A 20,286-nucleotide genomic window follows, 5' to 3' on the forward strand; every position below is an offset into this window, starting at 1 on the left:
AAGCTTAACTGAGTTGAACATTCAAATATTGTTCCCTCCACGGCTCCTGATGCATTTGGACAAAATCTGTGGCAGCATAATGAACAACCCCCTAGCCCAAATGACTTGAATTCAAAGAGGTGAAACTTGTTATGCACAGGACAAAAGGAAATCAACAGCAAGGAGGAGCTTGTGGTCAAACGGCCACCTAAAATGGCATCCTGCATAGGACGCTGGGAGAATTGGCCAAGTATAAGGACAAGCAGGCTGCAGTTTAAATAAACATAGATGAACGAGCTGCAGCCTAGGCATCGCAATACACAGGAAAAAGGCCATCTCCAGGCCATCCCAGAAACAATAGAATTACCCTGTCAATCACACTCGTTTACCAGACACAGCGGCACGCAAACTCCTTATTTGGAAAGCCTACATGCCCCCAACATCTGCAGGCATGGCTGTTGAGGGCCCACCCTGAAATCGGTGTAGCAGCACCCGATTGGATCTAATGGATCAGGGTGATCGAACCCTGATCAACTGATTGGCAATGACCCAGGGACCACCCAAAGGGGCGCAAAATCCCTGAAGGTAAAAGGTGCCGCACCATCTTAGAATCTCTCTCTGCAGCAGCCCGCAAAAGGAACACAACAACGGTGATCTTCACCGGGCACCACGAGAAGGACCATCACACCACCAGCAGAAGGAAGACCAGAGCCAGAGTATCAGACAGACCGAGGACCAAACATCGAGGACGACTGAAACCAGCTCACGGATAAAGGCCATATCTGTTTGGGTACTTGTCAGTCACTCAAAGTTAAGTCAAGGTCTAGTATTGTATTCAGCATTCTATAGTATAACTTAGACTGATTGTGTGATTGATTGACGTTAACGTGTGTGTGTGTGTGTGTGTGTGTGTGTGTGTGTGTATGTGTGTGTGTGTGTGTGTGTGTGTGTGTGTGTATGCATAAAGACTATTGATTTAAAACAAAGTCGACTCACGGTCATTTATCCACTGCAAGACACACTGTGGGGGCAACAAGCTAATCTATGGTGGAAAGAGAGAGACACGGCAGTCTCTTCCGCAAATCTTGCCACCTCCTGCTCTGCTCCTACAGCACATGGGTTTTGCGACTAAAATAGTTTTACGACTTAACAGATTGCATCAAATGAAGTGTAGCCATACAAAAGATCTGGCCATTGATATGTTAAGAAAAAGTTAAATTTGAGTCTTTTATAAAAATAAGGACATCGAGTAATATGGAAATACACGAATCACAGAGTTTGGCAGTACTATAGAAAGCCCTAGAAATTCACCATCAGCTTAGAATTTCTATTCTGTTGCTCGACATTCTTCTTTAGCCCTCATTACGTGGTCACATACATAATGCATCAGTAATTCATTTTGGACAAAATGTAGATGAAAGCTTAATACACTTGCATGACATTTTCTGTCTGCTATTTTGTGATGTTATCTGCTAAAAATAAGTAAATGTAGGATGTTAGGATTTGCAATGGAGGACATGGGTTTGGGGGTCCTGTTGTCTTTAATATGTGTCCCTCATCTTAAAAGACATGTTTCAACAGCAATAGAAAAAAATATGACAACTGAAGAAAAACTTATTGGAAAACGTTCAGCTCTTGGGACACAACAAAACCAGGGCCCCAATTTTTACAGTTTTTAACAGGAAAATTTTGATGTTAATTCAAAAGTCATCATCAGCAAAGCGATGGGATGAATCATCATCTGTGCTATCAAGAGGCACTTACTCCAAAATGACTTGATTACTGACATTCAGTTTGGTTTCAACCAGGGCCATTCAGCGCCTGAACTCAATTACAGCCTTGGTTCAAAAATGGACAAAAGAGCTGAATGAAGAGTGATTACCTTTGATTCAAGGCAGGCCTTGACCAAGTGTGGTATCAAGGAGCTTTAGAAAAACTGGAGTCAATTGGAATGATGGTTGTGTTTGTTGCAGGTCCTAAGATCTTAAGATATAGGAACAGAACTAGGTAATTTGGCTCCATTGAGTCTGCTCTGCCATTCGATCATGGCTGAACTCATCCTGCCGTTAACAACACCGTCGTGACAGTTCTCCATAACCCTTCAACCCATTACCAATTAAAAATCTGTCTAACCTCTCCCAGCATCCACCGCACTCTGGGTAGCGAATTCCACAGATTCACAACCCTTTGGGAGAAGTAGTTTTTCCTCAACTCCATTTTAAATTTGCTACCTCTTATCCTAAGACTATGACACTCATTATAGAATCTCCACATGAGGAAGCATCCACTCCACATCTACTTTATCCATACCTTTTATCATCTTGTTTACCTCCAAATCTTCTAAACTCTAGACAGCATAGGCTTAAACTGTTCAATCTCTCTTCAGACAACAAAACCCTCATCTCTGGAATCAATCTAGTGAACCTCTCCTGAACTGCCTCCAATGCCACTACATCTTTCCTCAAATAATGAAACCACAACTGTGCACAATACTCCAGGTGTGATCTTACCAATGCCTTGTATAGTTGCAACAACACTTCCTTCCCTTTATACTCTATTCCATTAGCTTAAAATGCCAACATTCCATTCGCTTTCTTTACTATCTGCTACCTGCATGCTAGTTTTCTGTGACTCATGAACGAGTTCCCCTCTGTAACAGAGCACCCCAAAGTCTCTCCCCATTTAGATAATAAATTGCCTTCCCATTTTTCCGACCAAAATGTATGACCTCACACGTATCCACGTTAAGCTCCACCACATTTTGGCCCACTCTCCTAACCGATCTAGATCCATTTGTAAGGTTCTTATTTCCTCATTGCAACTTACTGTGTTAATGTAAGCCTTGTGATAATAATAAAGATTATTATTATTAACAAGGTCTCCCGTCTGGACAGGTAGCCAATGCCGCGGATCGAAGAGCTATACACAAAGTTAGCTGAGGGTCATTCTACGCCAAGCTTGACAAGAGCCACGTCTATCTCCAGCTGGAGCTGGACACCGATTCCAGGCATTATGTAATCATTAACACCCCCAGGAACCCTCGTGGAATACACAAAACTGCTGTTTGGAGTGTCATCTTCTGGGCACTTTTTCAGCACATTATGGAGAACATCCGAAAGGCGACTGCATGTGATCTACTTGGACACCGCCCTGGTCACCAGAGCCATCAAAAGGGAGCATCTGGTCAACATGGTGGCGCAGTGGTTAGCATTGCTGCCTCATGGCACCGAGGTCTCAGGTTCGATCCCGGCTCTGGGTCACTGTTCGTGTGGAGTTTGCACATTCTCCCGTGTTTGCATGGGTTTCACCCACACAACCCAAAGATATGCAGGGTAGGTGGATTGGCCTCACTAAATTGCCCTTTAATTGAAAAAAAAAAATAAAAATTAATTGGGTACTCTAAATTTAAAAAAAAGGGAGCATCTGAGCAACCTGGGGAAGTCCTCCACTGGTTTTCCAACACGGCCGTCCGCCTCAAGAGGAAAGATGCGTATTCTGCGCCACGGAAGTTACATACTTGGGGTATTGCGTGAACCAGGACGGAGTATACCCAGTAGAGGAAAAGGTGTTGGCGGTCGGCAAACCTACACTCCGGCAAACGCAACAGAGTTACTTGTCGTTAATTACTACGTGAAATTTATTCCTGGCCTAACAACCACCCTCCGACCACTGCATGCATTGCTGAAGTAGCACCAAGAATGGGCGTGGAGAGCACCTCAGGGGGAAGCTTTTCTCAGGGTGAAGCAACAGCTAACATCATTCGGATTATTGACACATTATGACCCCTCCAAGCTTCTTTTGGTGACGTGCGACACCATGTCTTACGGAATGGGAGCTGTATTGTCCCACCGCATGGCTGACGGAAGAGAAAGGCCGACAGTGTTCGCATCAAGGACTTTGGCCACTGCGGAGCGCAATTATGCCCAGATATAAAAAGGAGGGCTAGCCGTCGTATTGCAGTGAAGAAATTTCATCAGTTTGTGTATGGGTGTCGATTTTCCACTGTGGTGGACCACAAGCCATTGCTAGGGTTTTTTTTTTTTTAAAGAGGGCAAGGCGATCCCGCCAGTAGCGTCTCCCCATATTCAGCAATGGGCCCTGCTGCTAGTAGCATGTGAATACACCTTCGAGCATCACCAAGGCTCCCACTGCCAACATGCACTCCGTCCCTATGACAGCCGACAAAGTCCTTCGACACTTCGGCACTACTGCCTCACAGCTCCAGGGACCCGAGTTTAATTCTAGCCTTGGGTGACTGTCTGTGTGGAGTTTGCATTTTCTCCCCTTGTCTGCATGGATTTCTTCCGGGGGCTCCGGTTTCATCCCACAGTCCAAAGATGTGCAGGATAAGTGAATTAGCCATGATCAATTGCCCCTTAAGTGTCCATAAGGTTAGGTTAGGTGGGGCTACTGGGTTAAAGGGATAGGGTGTGGGCCTGACCCTGGGTGGGGTACATTTTTAGACGGTCGGTGCCATCTCGATGGGCTGAATGGCCTCCTTCTGCATTGTAGCGATTCTATGACACTTTAACCTTATGGACACCCTGCCGGTCACTGCCGTCCAGATAAGTGACTGGAGACAAAAAGACTCTGTATTGGCAAAGTAAGCCACATTGTGTTACACAGGGGTCAGCAAAGGAAGTTGCCCAAGAACTACAGGCCGGTGAAGCCAAAATGCAGGAGTTCAGCACCCTTCTGTGATGGACTCACATTGTAGTTCCAAGCCAGGGCATAGACGCCATCTTTCAGGATCTACACAAGACACCCAAGGGTGTCAAAAATGGAAATGTTGGCCCACAGCTATGTGTGGTAGCTAGGCCTAGAGGCCACTATCGAATGACTGGTCCAACAATGCACCACATGCCAAGAACAACAGAAGCTCCCATCAGCCACCCTGCTGCACCCATGGGAATGGCCAGGCTGGCCTTGGGTGCGTCTAGAGGCCGATTTTGCCAGACTTTTGCAATGGGAAATGATTTTACTCATGGCAGATGCCCTTTTCAAGTGGCTGGAAGTCCATCGGATGTCATCCACCATGTTGAAGGCATTCCAGTGGTATTGGTCACAGACAATGGCGCCCCTTCAACAGTGATGGGTGAGCGGTTTATGAAGACAAATGGGGTGCAGCTCATTGCACGACCTCGTATCAACCGTTCCTCAAACTGTTTGGTCAAGCGAGCGGTGCAGACCTGCAAGAGAACGATGAAGAAACAGACAACGAGGTATGTGGAGACACGACTAGCAAGAACTTTGTTTAACTTTCGGACCACACCACATGCCGCAACCGGTGTAGAGCCGGTGGAACTGTTGATGGGTGGGAGGCTCCGGACCCGCCTCAGCCTCAGGTTCCCCAAAATTGGTGGTAAAGTATGGCATAACCTGCAGAGGCGAAGCCAAGGCAAGCGGTCGTGGACCAGGGGTTTCAAATAGGGATGCAGTGTACGTCCAGAATATCAGGGATGGTGCTAGATGGATTCCAGGTATGGTGATACAGCAGACCGGGCCAGTTTCGCACCAGTTGAAGAAGCGAGAATGAATGGTGCAGAAGCACCTTAACCACCTCAGGAGAAGGGGGATAGAGTTAGTCCAACCACATCGCCCCGACACATGGGGGCCTGGGAGTGTCACCCCCTGGGGGATCCGACAACGAGATGAGAGAGGTGGCGGACTCCGGCTCGGAGACACCCGAGGCCTCCAGCAACGTCCTGGCCAGGATCAGTCGCCAGTAGTTCTCCCCCCCACCCCCATTCCCATCCCCCACCCGACTCTCCTTTCCAGACTCCTCCTTCCCTACTAAACCCTCCAAGCCCCACACACTCTTGACTTGAAATCATATTGCTAGGTGAAAACCCATGAACCTCCTTCCTAACATCGCATGGGCTGCAGAAGTTCAAGGCAAAAGATCATCACCACTTTATCGAGGCTAATTAAAGGGAGAGGCAATAAATGCAAGCCAGCGAGCAGCACGGTGGCGCAGTGGTTAGCACTTCTGCCTCACGGCACTGAGGACCCAGATTAGATCCTGGTCCCGGGTGGAGTTTGCACATTTTCCACGCGTCTGTGTGGGTCTCCCCCCCCACAACCCATAAAGATGTGCAGGGTAGGTGGATTGGCCATGCTAAATTGCCTCTTAATTTGGAAAAAATAATTGGGTACTCTAAATTTATTTTTAAAATAAATAAAATAAAAAAATAAATGCAAGCCAGCGATCCCTACATCCTGTGAAAGAACTTTTAAAAATAGCTAACAACAGGCCCAGAATATTTTAACTCCTGGACCTCATTATGATGTTACAGTCGGATTTCCCACCTGATCAGCTGACCTGCTGGGACATCTGCCCACACACTGAGTACAACTACCAATAAGTCATCCAGAGAGCTATTCAAACAGCAGTGAACCTTTTATACTTGCAGTTCCCTCTGCACGTTTTTGCTGATAGAGTGGTAAAGCAACAAACCGGCTCTGTTGAGTCGCAAGGATGTTACCCAGGTTCTTTTAGGCTTCTATGGAAATCCTGGTAAAAGATATCAGGGTATATCAGGTGAGGAGGGAAGTTTTCTTCCCAGCCAGTACCACTGAGACCCTGAAAAAGAAATCGTTGAACATAGGCCACAAAAACGTAGGAAAGGGAGTAGGCATTAAGCCTCTTGAGTCTGTTTCACTATTCAATGTCTGATCTGCAACTGAACTCGCTAACCTTTTGATGTACCGTCAATTAGCACGAGACGAGAATCGTAGAACAATCGAGGCTTTATTGAACAAGATCTTGTGCCTCCTGTAGCTGGAACCAGAATGGCTGCAGCGCACGAGAGCACTCACTTTTATACGCTGCCTGCTGGGCGGAGCCAGCAGGCAGTGATTTACCATTGTACCTCTAATATACGGGCAGTGCCGTAATACATATAATATACCACTAGTGGTGTTCACCACATTCACCCCCTGTTAAAAAAAAAAAAGAGAGTCCGGCGGAGGTGGTGGAAACATTACAAATTAATCTGTCGGGGGCCTTGACCCTCCTCCGCAATCGCCTCAGTACTGGTGGTGATGTGGGCGCCGACTTGGTCGCCTGCGACTCCAGGAGCGTGTTGTCCTCGTCTTCGCCACCACCGAGTGGATCTAGTGGGAGGACGGATCCTGCTGGGGTGGGGGCTGCAGTGAGGTTCGCTGGAGGGTGGGTGAGTGGCGCAGGGGTGAATGAGGCAACCTGGGTGGGGGGGGGACCGGTGTCAGGTCAGGGGTCGTGGGTGGGGACCCAGCGGGTGCCAGTTCCCGGAGGGAGACTGTGTCTTGGCGCCCGTCGGGGTGTGCTACGTAGGCGTACTGCGGGTTTGCAAGTAGGAGGTGGACTTTTTCGACAAAGGGGTCCGATTTATGGCTCCGCACATGGCTCCAGAGTAGGACGGGTCCAGGAACTGTCAGCCATGTTGGGAGCGAGACCCCGGAGGTGGACTTCTTGGGGAAGGCAAACACACATTCATTAGGGGTCTCATTAGTCACGGTGCAGAGGAGCGATCGGATGGAGTGGAGCACGATGGGGAGGACCTCCTGCCACCGGGAGACTTTTAGACCACAGGGCCAGCAGGACGGCCTTCCAGACCATCCCGTTCTCCCTCTCTACCTTCCCGTTTCCCCGGGGGTTGTAGCTGGTCATCCTGCTCAAGGCGATGCCCTTGCTGAGCAGGAACTGACGCAGCTCATCGCTCATGAAAGAGGATCCCCGATCGCTGTGGATATAGGTGGGGTATCGAACAGAGTGAAGGTGCTGTGCAGGACTTTGATTACCGTGGCAGAAGTCATATCGGGCATGGGATGGCGAAAGGGAACCGGGAGTACTCGTCAATCACGTTCAGGAAGTACGCGTTGCGGTCGGTGGAGGGGAGGGGGCCTTTGAAGTCCGCGCTGAGGTGTTCAAAGGGGCGGGAGGCCCTCATCAGGTGTGCCCATTCTGGCCGGTAGAAGTGCGGCTTGCACTCTGCGCAGACTTGGCAGTCTCTGGTGACGGTCCTGACCTCCTCAATGGAGTAGGGCAGGTTGCGGGCCTTGACAAAATGGAAAAACCGGGTGACCCCCGGTGGCAGAGGTCATAGTGGAGAGCGGTCGGTCCACTTGTGCGCTGGCACATGTACCGCGGTCGTCGTGGCGATCGCGAGGTTGTAGGGCATCGGGGGCTCGTTGAGCTTCCCTGGGCGATACAGGATCTCAATGATAGGTGGCGATCTCGATCCTCCACCTCAAGATTTTGTCATTTTTGATCTTGCCCCGCTGTGTATTAGTGAACATAAAGACAACCGCCAATTGGTCAGTGAGGAGGTGAATCTCCTGCCGGCCAGGTAATGCCTCCAATGTCGCACAGCTTCCACAATGGCTTGGGCCTCCTTTTCGACAGAAGAGTGCCGAATTTCAGAGGCATGGAGGGTGCGGGTGAAGAAGGCCACGGGTCTGCCGGCCTGGTTGAGCGTGGCGGCCAGAGCCACGTCCGATGCATCACTCTCCACCTGAAAGGGGAGGGACTCGTCGACCACGTGCATCATGGCCTTGGCGATGTCCGCCTTGATGCGGTTCAAGGCCTGGCAGGCCTCAGCCGTCAGGGGAAAAACTGTGGACTGAATGAGTGGGCGGGCCTTGTCTGCATAATTAGGGACCCACTGGGCGTAATAGGAGAAAAACCCCAGGCATCGTTTCAGGGTCTTGGGGCAGTGGGGAAGAGGGAGTTCCAGGAGGGGGCGCATGCGGTCGGGGTCGGGCCCTAGGACTCCATTTTCCACTACGTAGCCAAGGATGGCTAAGCGGTTGGTGCGGAACATGCATTTCTCCTTATAGTATGTGAGGTTAAGAAGTTTGGCAGCATGGAGGAATTTTTGGAGGTTTGCGTCGTGGTCCTGCTGATCGTGGCCGCAGATGGTGACGTTATCTACGTACGGGAAGGTGGCCCGCAGTCCGTACCAGTCAACCATTCGGTCCATCTCTCGCTGGAAGACCGAGACCCCCATTAGTGACGCCGAAGGGAACCCTAAGGAAGTGATAGAGGAGGCCATCTGCTTCGAATGCAGTGTATTGGCGGTCCTCCGGCGGATAGGGAGCTGGTGGTAGGCGGACTTCAAGTCTACTGTGGAAAAGACTCGATACTGCGCAATCTGATTGACTATGTCAGATGTGCGTGGGAGGGAGTACGCGCCGAGCTGCGTGTACCGATTGATGGTTTGACTGTAGTCAATGACCATCCTGTGCTTCTCCCCAGTCTTCACTACCACTACTTGAGCTCTCCAGGGGCTGTTGCTGGCCACAATGACCTACTCCCGCAGAAGCCGTTGGACCTCCGACCTGAAGAAGTTCCGGTCATGGGCACTGCACCGTCTGCTCATAGTGGCGACGGGTTTGCAGTCCGGGGTGAGGTTCGCAAACAGGGAAGGTGGATTGACCTTAAGGGTCGTGAGGCCGCAGACGGTGAGGGGGGGGGGGGGGGGGGGGGGGTAGGGTTCCGCCGAATTTTAAAGTAAGGCTTTGGAGGTGGCATTGAAAATCTAGGCCGAGTAACAGGGCAGTGCAGAGGTGGGGGGAGGACGTAGAGCCGGATGTTGCTGAACTCTATGCCCTGGATGGTGAGGGTCGCGATACAGTACCCCTGGATCTCAAGGGAATGGGATCCGGAGGCCAGGGAGATTTTCTGGGTGACGGGGTGTACCGGGAGGGAGCAGTACCTTACCGTAGTGGGGTGGATGAAGCTCTCTGTGCTCCCGGAGTCAAAGAGGCACGTCGTCTCGTGCCCACTGATTTTCACCGTTGTCGTGGCGATCGCGAGGTTGTGGGGCAGAGACTGATCCAGGGTGATAGAGGCGAGCTGCGGAAGATGCTGGGAGGTCCCGGGCTGATCAGCGGTGGCGGAGGTAGCGGTAGGCGACGAATGGTCAGACGAGCAGAGGTCCTGAGGCGCAGTCCAAAATGGCATCGAAGATGGCTGCGTCCACGGGGCGCACATGTGCGGCAAAGATGGCAGCGCCCTCGGGCCGAATGTGGCTTGCGGTGGGGCAGATGGCGGCGCCCTCGGGCCACATGTGGCTTGCGGTGGGGAAGATGGCGGCACCCATGGGCCGCACGTGGCTTTTGGAGGGGAAGATGGCGGCACCTCTGGGTCGCATGTGGGAGCTGTAGAAATGCCGGACCTGGAAACAGCGGCGACCAACCGGGCCTGGCAAACAGAAACAAAGTGCTCTTTCTTCTCACACCCGTTGCAAGTTGCGCTCCGCGCCGGGCAACGCTGCCTGGGGGGTTTGTTTTGTCCGCAAAAATAACATTTGGGGGCCCCCGCAGAGTTGGCTGGCTGCCGCGCGGCGCAGGCTTGCGGTGAGCTGGAGTCGGCAGCTGGTGGGGCCCACAATGCCCACGAGGGTGTCGAGCGGTCGGGGGAGTAGGACTGAACGTTACGGGAGGCCACTTCTAACGAATTAACGAGCTGCCTAGTCCCCGCAAGATCGAGCGTACCCCCGTCCAATAGCCGCTGGCGGACGTACGCAGACTTCATGCCCGTGATATGAGTATCTCTAATTGAAAGTTCGGTGTGGACTGCCGAAACTGCCTGGCAGTCACAGTTCCTACCTAGGATCTGCAGAGCACGCAAGAAATCGTCCAGAGTCTCCCCGGGGAGTTGCCTCGTGGCCAGGAGGTGCCTGACGTACACTTGATTCACCAGTCGAACGTAGTGTCCCTTCAGGAGCGTCATCGCTTCAGAGTAGGTTGGCGCATCCCAGATGAGGGGAAACATTTAAGGGCTCACCTGTGAATAGAGGACTTGGAGCTTCTGCGAATCCGAGGGTTCTTCAGCGGCTGCTCTGAGGTAGCCTTCGAAGCAGGCTAGCCAGTGGTTGAAGGTGGACGTGGCGTTGGCTGCTTTGAGGGCTCAGCTGCAGACGATCAGGCTTGATGAGGAGATCCATCGTTTAAAAATCTTGTTCAATATATTGACGTACCATCAATTACCACGAGACGAGAATGGTGGAACAATCAAGGCTTTATTGAACAAGATGTTGTGCCTCCTGTAGCTGGAACGAGAATGGCTGCAGCGCAGGAGAGCACACACTTTTATACGCCGCCTGCTGGGCAGAGTCAGCAGGCAGGGATTTACCATTGTATCTCTGATATACGGGCAGTGCCATAATACATATAATATACCACTAGTGGTGTTCACCACACCTTTGTCCCGATATTCCTTTATGCCTTAGGTTACAAAAGTCTGTCAATCTCAATATTAAAATTAAGGATTGGCCAAACATCAATTGCCATTTGTGGAAGAGGTTCTAAAATTCAACCAACCCTTGTCCATAGCCATGTTTCCCAAATTTCTCTCCTGAAAGGCATGGCTCTAATTTTTAGACGATGCCACCTAGTCCCAGAGTCCCAACCAGCAGAGATATTTTTTCTCTATGTGTTTTCCTTAATGTCTTTAAAACTTCAATAAGATAACCCCTGAATCTCCCTAAATTCCAGAGATTACACCCCTGGTTTATGCAATCTGGCCTCATATTTTAACCCTCAAGTGTGCAGGTATCATTATAATTGAGATCATCATTATTGAGGTTGTGAGCACCGGACCATCACTGCTCAGGATCTGTATCCGGTGCAAGGCAAGAAGCACTTCAACTGACTTCAAAAGAGTTGCAACGGTGAGTACAGCTCCTCAATTCTCCAGTTTTTAATACATGGCAACAATCCTTTCTCCAGTTCAAAGAACAAAGAAAAGTACAGCACAGGAACAAGCCCTTTGGCCCTCCAAGCCTGTGCCGACCATGCTGCACGTCCAAACTAAAATCTTCTGCATTTCCGGGGTCCGTATCCCTCTATTTCCATCCTATTCATGTATTTAATTGTACATTGATTTGTAGCCTTCCTTGAATTCTGATATTTGCTTAAGCAATGAAAGGCTAGCAAACTATGATTGAAAATTTGAGATAGATATGTAATAATTCTTCCAGGAATATGCAAAATTAATTCTGTAGAGATAAAATTACATCAAATTGCATTCCTTTGTGTAAAGATGTGCTATCAAATCCAGTGCATAAATTCTGTTTTCAGGCATATGGTGCTAATAGCAACCATCTCCACATTCAGTCCCAGCGAATGGTGGTTTTATAAACAGGCAAAGAATTTCAGCATCAGTTGGCACCACAAAAGAGAGGATCTAAGGTGCCCACTTTTCACCCAAGAGTGATTCCAGAAAAACCCATTTGTGGTCTTGACGAAACACATGATTTTTTTTTTTTTTAAACTGAGGGACAGAACACATACTTAGTATTGTAAAAATTGATATAAAGTGATTTCAAACGATATAAAGTGATTTTGATCACATAAACCGAGCAGTAACAGATTGCATGCACACAAATTAGTCACAGACTCCGATATCAAAGATATTCTTCAAGAAAATGTGTCTGGATTTTAAACATTTTAAAACGGTTTTTATGTTATTTAAATGTCATATAAATGCTAATGACATTTGATGGTCATGATAATAAGTACTGGAAAGTTAATACGATAAGGTTTATTGGAAATTCTGTTATACAGCCAGAATTCCAACTATGACTTGACTACCATTTCTACCGACTGTATGTCAACAGTGCACAGTACATTTTGGGCATCACAGCCACTGTTTTGCCTGAACACAAAAAGCCCTTTTGTACTGGTACAATATAATCTGAACATACTTTTAGGCAAAAAAGTTGATTTTAAAAAATTTTACTGAGGGGAAAAGAAAACACGTGCAAACAATTTTGTAATCTTGTTGATATAATTATGATGGTTTTCATACTGTAATCACAGTTTTCTATGTCAAGGTCATATTTAGTTAGCTTAAACATTTAACCAAAAGAAATGTGTTTGATGACAACATAGGTAGTTAGGAATCACTCCTTTCAGTAACAAGAAAAGCATGTAACAGGGGAATACACTGTGCTGTATAAACACAGCGAAGTATAAAATACAATAAATGCTGCTCATTAACCTTTATTCGACCTGGACCCAATTAATAGCAAAGCCTAAAAAGGGCACATTAACATTAATATTGTATCCTATGTTTTTAAGATGGACAAGATTAGAGGACAGAATGAAAAGAAATAAAAACCACAATAAATAAATAAAAACTGTTAACTTAAATAAACATTGCTTACATATCTTCCAGAATTATTCCTACCTTCGTTCATTATCGTCAAGATGAGCAAAAAGAACATTCTTAGAAATAGCTTTTGCCAGTGCAGTCATCGTCTTGTAGTCCTTTGGTATAACCTATGAAACAGTAGAGGACAATGAAGCCTACTGCAGGATTTTATCAGCCTCTAGTTGGTAATGCAACATACCACTAATTGACATGCAAGTTATACAGGCATATTAAGATTTTCAGAAATAGTGGGGGCGAGCTACCCAAATGGGAACAGAGAACCATCGTGCAATTAGCCAGCTAGAAGCACCGAGAAACACCATGCTTTCACCCGAGATCTCCAAGATGAGGGAATTAGATCCCACACCTTGGTTAGATCTTGGGAACGCATATTAGAGTGAAACAAGCTGTCTCACTCTAATATTCAGATTTGCCAGAAAGTGATCCCGCCCACAATGGGCGGGATTCACAATGCGACGTCTCACAAGATTGAGTTAGATCTCGCGAGGCGTGACGAGCCGTGTAGGTCCCAGAAGAGAGATCTTGTGGCATTTACTGGCCGCAACATGCTGCCTTTTGGGTGAAACGCAGCCAGTAGTCCCTCACCAATAAATTCTGGTGGAGAGGAAACCCGAGACACTACACGTGTCGTGTCTCCCACCTGCCCTCCTCCTCTAACCTAATAATAAAACCCATTGGTCTGAGGTAAGTACCATATTTTATTATATTATTATTATTTTTTATAAAAATTTAATTTAGTTGTGAGCCAGATCTTGGTAGAAAGTTAGAGGAATGGCAGGGAAGGGAGTGCAATGTTCCTCCTGCAGGATGTTTGAGGTGAGGGATGCAGTTAGTGTCCCTGCTGATTTTACCTGCAGGAAGTGCTGCCATCTCCAGCTCCTCCAAGACCGAGTTAGGGAACTGGAGCTGGAGTTGGAAGAACTTCGGATCATTCGGGAGGCAGAAGGGGTCATAGATAGCAGCTTCAGGGAATTAGTTACACCAAAGATTGGAGATAGGTGGGTAACTGTAAGAGGGACTGGGAAAAAGCAGTCAGTGCAGGGATCCCCTGCGGTCGTTCCCCTGAGAAACAAGTATACCGCTTTGGATACTTGTGGGGGAGATGACTTACCAGGGGTAAGCCATGGGGTACGGGCCTCTGGCACGGAGTCTGTCCCTGTTGCTCAGAAGGGAAGGGGGGAGAGGAGCAGAGCATTAGTAATTGGGGACTCTATAGTCAGGGGCACAGATAGGAGATTTTGTGGGAGCGTGAGAGACTCACGTTTGGTATGTTGCCTCCCAGGTGCAAGGGTACGTGATGTCTCGGATCGTGTTTTCCGGGTCCTTAGGGGGGAGGGGGAGCAGCCCCAAGTCGTGGTCCACATTGGCACTAACGACATAGGTAGGAAAGGGGACAAGGATGTCAGGCAGGCTTTCAGGGAGCTAGGATGGAAGCTCAGAACTAGAACAAACAGAGTTGTTATCTCTGGGTTGTTGCCCGTGCCACGTGATAGTGAGATGAGGAATAGGGAGAGAGAGCATTTAAACACGTGGCTACAGGGATGGTGCAGGCGGGAGGGATTCAGATTTCTGGATAACTGGGGCTCTTTCTGGGGAAGGTGGGACCTCTACAGACAGGATGGTCTACATCTGAACCTGAGGGGCACAAATATCCTGGGGGGGAGATTTGTTAGTGCTCTTTGGGGGGGTTTAAACTAATGCAGCAGGGGCATGGGAACCTGGATTGTAGTTTTAGGGTAAGGGAGAATGAGAGTATAGAGGTCAGGAGCACAGATTTGACGTCGCAGGAGGGGGCCAGTGTTCAGGTAGGTGGTTTGAAGTGTGTCTACTTCAATGCCAGGAGTATACGAAACAAGGTAGGGGAACTGGCAGCATGGGTTGGTACCTGGGACTTCGATGTTGTGGCCATTTCGGAGACATGGATAGAGCAGGGACAGGAATGGATGTTGCAGGTTCCGGGGTTTAGGTGTTTTAGTAAGCTCAGAGAAGGAGGCAAAAGAGGGGGAGGTGTGGCGCTGCTAGTCAAGAGCAGTATTACGGTGGCGGAGAGGATGCTAGATGGGGACTCTTCTTCCGACGTAGTATGGGCTGAAGTTAGAAACAGGAAAGGAGAGGTCACCCTGTTGGGAGTTTTTTATAGGCCTCCTAATAGTTCTAGGGATGTAGAGGAAAGGATGGCGAAGATGATTCTGGATAAGAGCGAAAGTAACAGGGTAGTTATTATGGGAGACTTTAACTTTCCAAATATTGACTGGAAAAGATATAGTTTGAGTACAATAGATGGGTCGTTTTTTGTACAGTGTGTGCAGGAGGGTTTCCTGAAACAATATGTTGACAGGCCAACAAGAGGCGAGGCCACGTTGGATTTGGTTTTGGGTAATGAACCAGGCCAGGTGTTGGATTTGGAGGTAGGAGAGCACTTTGGGGACAGTGACCACAATTCGGTGACGTTTACGTTAATGATGGAAAGGGATAAGTATACACCGCAGGGCAAGAGTTATAGCTGGGGGAAGGGCAATTATGATGCCATTAGACGTGACTTGGGGGGGATAAGGTGGAGAAGTAGGCTGCAAGTGTTGGGCACACTGGATAAGTGGGGCTTGTTCAAGGATCAGCTACTGCGTGTTCTTGATAAGTATGTACCGGTCAGACAGGGAGGAAGGCGTCGAGCGAGGGAACAGTGGTTTACCAAGGAAGTGGAATCTCTTGTTAAGAGGAAGAAGGAGGCCTATGTGAAGATGAAGTGTGAAGTTTCGGTTGGGGCGATGGATAGTTACAAGGTAGCGAGGAAGGATCTAAAGAGAGAGCTAAGACGAGCAAGGAGGGGACATGAGAAGTATTTGGCAGGAAGGATCAAGGGAAACCCAAAAGCTTTCTATAGGTATGTCAGGAATAAGCGAATGACTAGGGAAAGAGTAGGACCAGTCAAGGACAGGGATGGGAAATTGTGTGTGGAGTCTGAAGAGATAGGCGAGATACTAAATGAATATTTTTCGTCAGTATTCACTCAGGAAAAAGATAATGTTGTGGAGGAGAATGCTGAGCCCCAGGCTAATAGAATAGATGGCATTGAGGTACGTAGGGAAGAGGTGTTGGCAATTCTGGACAGGCTGAAAATAGATAAGTCCCCGGGACCTGATGGGATTTATCCTAGGATTCTCTGGGAGGCCAGGGAAGAGATTGCTGGACCTTTGGCTTTGATTTTTATGTCATCATTGGCTACAGGAATAGTGCCAGAGGACTGGAGGACAGCAAATGTGGTCCCTTTATTCAAAAAGGGGAGCAGAGACAACCCCGGCAACTATAGACCGGTGAGCCTCACGTCTGTAGTGGGTAAAGTCTTGGAGGGGATTATAAGAGACAAGATTTATAATCATCGAGATAGGAATAATATGATCAGGGATAGTCAGCATGGCTTTGTGAAGGGTAGGTCATGCCTCACAAACCTTATTGAGTTCTTTGAGAAGGTGACTGAACAGGTAGACGAGGGTAGAGCAGTTGATGTGGTGTATATGGATTTCAGCAAAGCGATTGATAAGGTTCCCCACGGTAGGCTATTGCAAAAAATACGGAGGCTGGGGATTGAGGGTGATTTAGAGATGTGGATCAGAAATTGGCTAGCTGAAAGAAGACAGAGGGTGGTGGTTGATGGGAAATGTTCAGAATGGAGTACAGTCACAAGTGGAGTACCACAAGGATCTGTTCTGGGGCCGTTGCTGTTTGTCATTTTTATCAATGACCTAGAGGAAGGCGCAGAAGGGTGGGTGAGTAAATTTGCAGACGATACTAAAGTCGGTGGTGTTGTCGATAGTGTGGAAGGATGTAGCAGGTTACAGAGGGATATAGATAAGCTGCAGAGCTGGGCTGAGAGGTGGCAAATGGAGTTTAATGTAGAGAAGTGTGAGGTGATTCACTTTGGAAGGAATAACAGGAATGCGGAATATTTGGCTAATGGTAAAGTTCTTGGAAGTGTGGATGAGCAGAGGGATCTAGGTGTCCATGTACATAGATCCCTGAAAGTTGCCACCCAGGTTGATAGGGTTGTGAAGAAGGCCTATGGAGTGTTGGCCTTTATTGGTAGAGGGATTGAGTTCCGGAGTCGGGAGGTCATGTTGCAGCTGTACAGAACTCTGGTACGGCCGCATTTGGAGTATTGCGTACAGTTCTGCTCACCGCATTATAGGAAGGACGTGGAGGCTTTGGAGCGGGTGCAGAGGAGATTTACCAGGATGTTGCCTGGTATGGAGGGAAAATCTTATGAGGAAAGGCTGATGGACTTGAGGTTGTTTTCGTTGGAGAGAAGAAGGTTAAGAGGAGACTTAATAGAGGCATACAAAATGATCAGGGGGGTTGGATAGGGTGGACAGTGAGAGCCTTCTCCCGCGGATGGATATGGCTGGCACGAGGGGACATAACTTTAAACTGAGGGGTAATAGATATAGGACAGAGGTCAGAGGTAGGTTCTTTACGCAAAGAGTAGTGAGGCCGTGGAATGCCCTACCTGCTACAGTAGTGAACTCGCCAACATGGAGGGCATTTAAAAGTTTATTGGATAAACATATGGATGATAATGGCATAGTGTAGGTTAGATGGCTTTTGTTTCGGTGCAACATCGTGGGCCGAAGGGCCTGTACTGCGCTGTATTGTTCTATGTTCTATGTTCTATCTCGCTCCATATGTTTATCAACATATAGATTGGAATTCTCCCATCTAGATAGTAAGACCTGTGGCAGAGGTGGGCACGTGGAGTGTTTCCTGCTGCAAAAATCATCAGAAAATCACGCCAAATCTTCTGGCCCCGACTTCATTAATTTTGAAACCCGGTGTTTTCACCGTATTCTGGGGTGGTGCAGGCCTCATTGTGTGTAGTCCACCATCCTATCCAGGTGCCATATTGAAAAGTTGCCCAACATCACCCTTGCACTATTGAAGAAAGAGGATAGACCTCCTGAGAAAGAAGATGGAGCTCCAGGAACATTCTTAGGCTGGATGATCCACTTCCTCCAGGACACTAAATCTGGAAGATCCACCTGTAGATGTCCCCCCCTGCCCACTGCTGTCGTGTTCTGGGATCTAGGGCTTCAGATGGCCTCGGTTATGAAATCCAGAGACAGCCCCAGGACTGTTTTGATGATTCGCAAGATCTGCACAGCACGGTAGCACAGTGATTAGCACTGTTGCTTCACTGCTCCAGGGTCCCAGGTTTGATTCCCAGCTGAGTCACTGTCTGTGCGGAGTCTGTACGTTCTCCCCGTGTCTGTGTATGTTTCCTCCGGGTGCTCCGGTTTCCTCCCACAGTCCAAAGATGTGCAGGTAAGGTGGATTGGCCATGATAAATTGCCCTTAAGTTTTGCAAAAATGTTGGGTGGGGTTACTGGATTACTGGAATAGGGTGGAGGTGTGGGCTTAAGTAGGGTGCTCTTTCCAAGGGTCGGTGCAGACTCGATGGGCCGAATGGCCTCCTTCTGCACTGTAAATTCTATGCACGCATGTTGTTCCAGATGCGTTTTGCACTGGTGTGTTTTCCTGCTGGCACTGTAGAGAATTGGGCATGGGTGGTCGGGCCTTCATCTGCATCCCACGAATGGGAAGCAAAGCAGTTTCACTCCGGCCTCAGGGGGTTTCCTGATCCGCCATGACGGGCATCAGTTGAAGATCCCGCAGGAAATTCACACAGGCGTAAAACCGATTTTTGGGCCAATTCCCTCCTGCCCCTGAACTGGCCAGCTGGGATATGGGAGAATTCCACCCACAATCTAATACATTGGCAAGTTGCTCACATAAGAGGACATTAAAAGGTTGAAGTAGCAGCCTGGTTAAAAAAAAGGTTAGGCACACAAAGGATCACACCTGCAATTTTTTGTTTTTTTTAAGATGATAATTTATTGAAGGTGTATCCAGAAAATACAAAAAGTACAAAAAGAGGTTCAGTCAATAACACAAAGCAATATCGACTATTAAGACCATAAGCCATAGGAACGGAAGCAAGGCCATTCGGCCCATCGAGTCCACTCCACCATTCAATCATGGCTGATTTCAACTCCATTTACCCGCTCTCTCTCCATAGCCCTTAATTCCTCGAGAAATCAAGAATTTATCAACTTCTGTCTTAAAGACACTCAACGTCCCGGCCTCCACCGCCCTCTGTGGCAATGAATTCCACAGACCCACCACTCTCTGGCTGAAGAAATTGCTCCTCATCTCTGTTCTAAAGTGACTCCCTTTTATTCTAAAGCTCTGCCCCTGGGTCCTAGTCTCCCCTGCTAATGGAAACAACTTCCCTACGTCCACCCTATCTAAGTCATTCATTATCTTGTAAGTTTCTATTAGATCTCCCCTCAACCTCCTAAACTCCAATGAATATAATCCCAGGATCCTCAGACGTTCATCGTATGTTAGGCCTACCATTCCTGGGATCATCCGTGTGAATCTCCGCTGGACCCGCTCCAGTGCCAGTATGTCCTTCCTGAGGTGTGGGGCCCAAAATTGCTCACAGTATTCTAAATGGGGCCTAACTAATGCTTTATAAAGCTTCAGAAGTACATCCCTGCTTTTATATTCCAAGCCTCTTGAGATAAATGACAACATTGCATTTGCTTTCTTAATTACGGACTCAACCTGCAAGTTTACCTTTAGAGATTCCTGGACTAGGACTCCCAAGTCCCTTTGCACTTCAGCATTATGAATTTTGTCACCGTTTAGAAAATAGTCCATGCCTCTATTCTTTTTTCCAAAGTGCAAGACCTCGCACTTGCCCACGTTGAATTTCATCAGCCATTTCTTGGACCACTCTCCTAAACTGTCTAAATCTTTCTGCAGCCTCCCCACCTCCTCCATACTACCTGCCCCTCCACCTATCTTTGCATCATCGGCAAACTTAGCCAGAATGCCCCCAGTCCCATCATCTAGATCATTAATATATAAAGAGAACAGCTGTGGCCCCCAACACTGAACCCTGCGGGACACCACTCGTCACCGGTTGCCATTCCGAAAAAGAACCTTTTATCCCAACTCTCTGCCTTCTGCCTGACAGCCAATCGTCAATCCATGTTAGTACCTTGCCTCGAATACCATGGGCCCTTATTTTACTCAGCAGTCTTCGTGAGGCACCTTATCAAAGGCCTTTTGGAAGTCAAGATAGATAA

The 20,286-nt window shown here is 48.2% G+C and overlaps 1 protein-coding gene across 3 annotated transcripts in view; it reads right to left on the reverse strand.

The window, feature by feature from the left end:
• The window catches only part of prkar1b (protein kinase, cAMP-dependent, regulatory, type I, beta), a 375,815-nt gene that overhangs the window by 259,396 nt on the left and 96,133 nt on the right, over window positions 1–20,286 (reverse strand). For all 3 annotated transcript variants that reach the window (XM_072481561.1, XM_072481563.1, XM_072481564.1), the window contains one exon: window positions 13,157–13,248. In XM_072481561.1, the coding sequence (XP_072337662.1) occupies window positions 13,157–13,248 (92 nt within the window). The remainder of the gene's footprint in view (window positions 1–13,156; window positions 13,249–20,286) is intronic.

The sequence above is a fragment of the Scyliorhinus torazame genome, chromosome 17 (assembly GCF_047496885.1).
Source record: "Scyliorhinus torazame isolate Kashiwa2021f chromosome 17, sScyTor2.1, whole genome shotgun sequence".
In the NCBI taxonomy this organism is placed as follows: domain Eukaryota; kingdom Metazoa; phylum Chordata; class Chondrichthyes; order Carcharhiniformes; family Scyliorhinidae; genus Scyliorhinus; species Scyliorhinus torazame.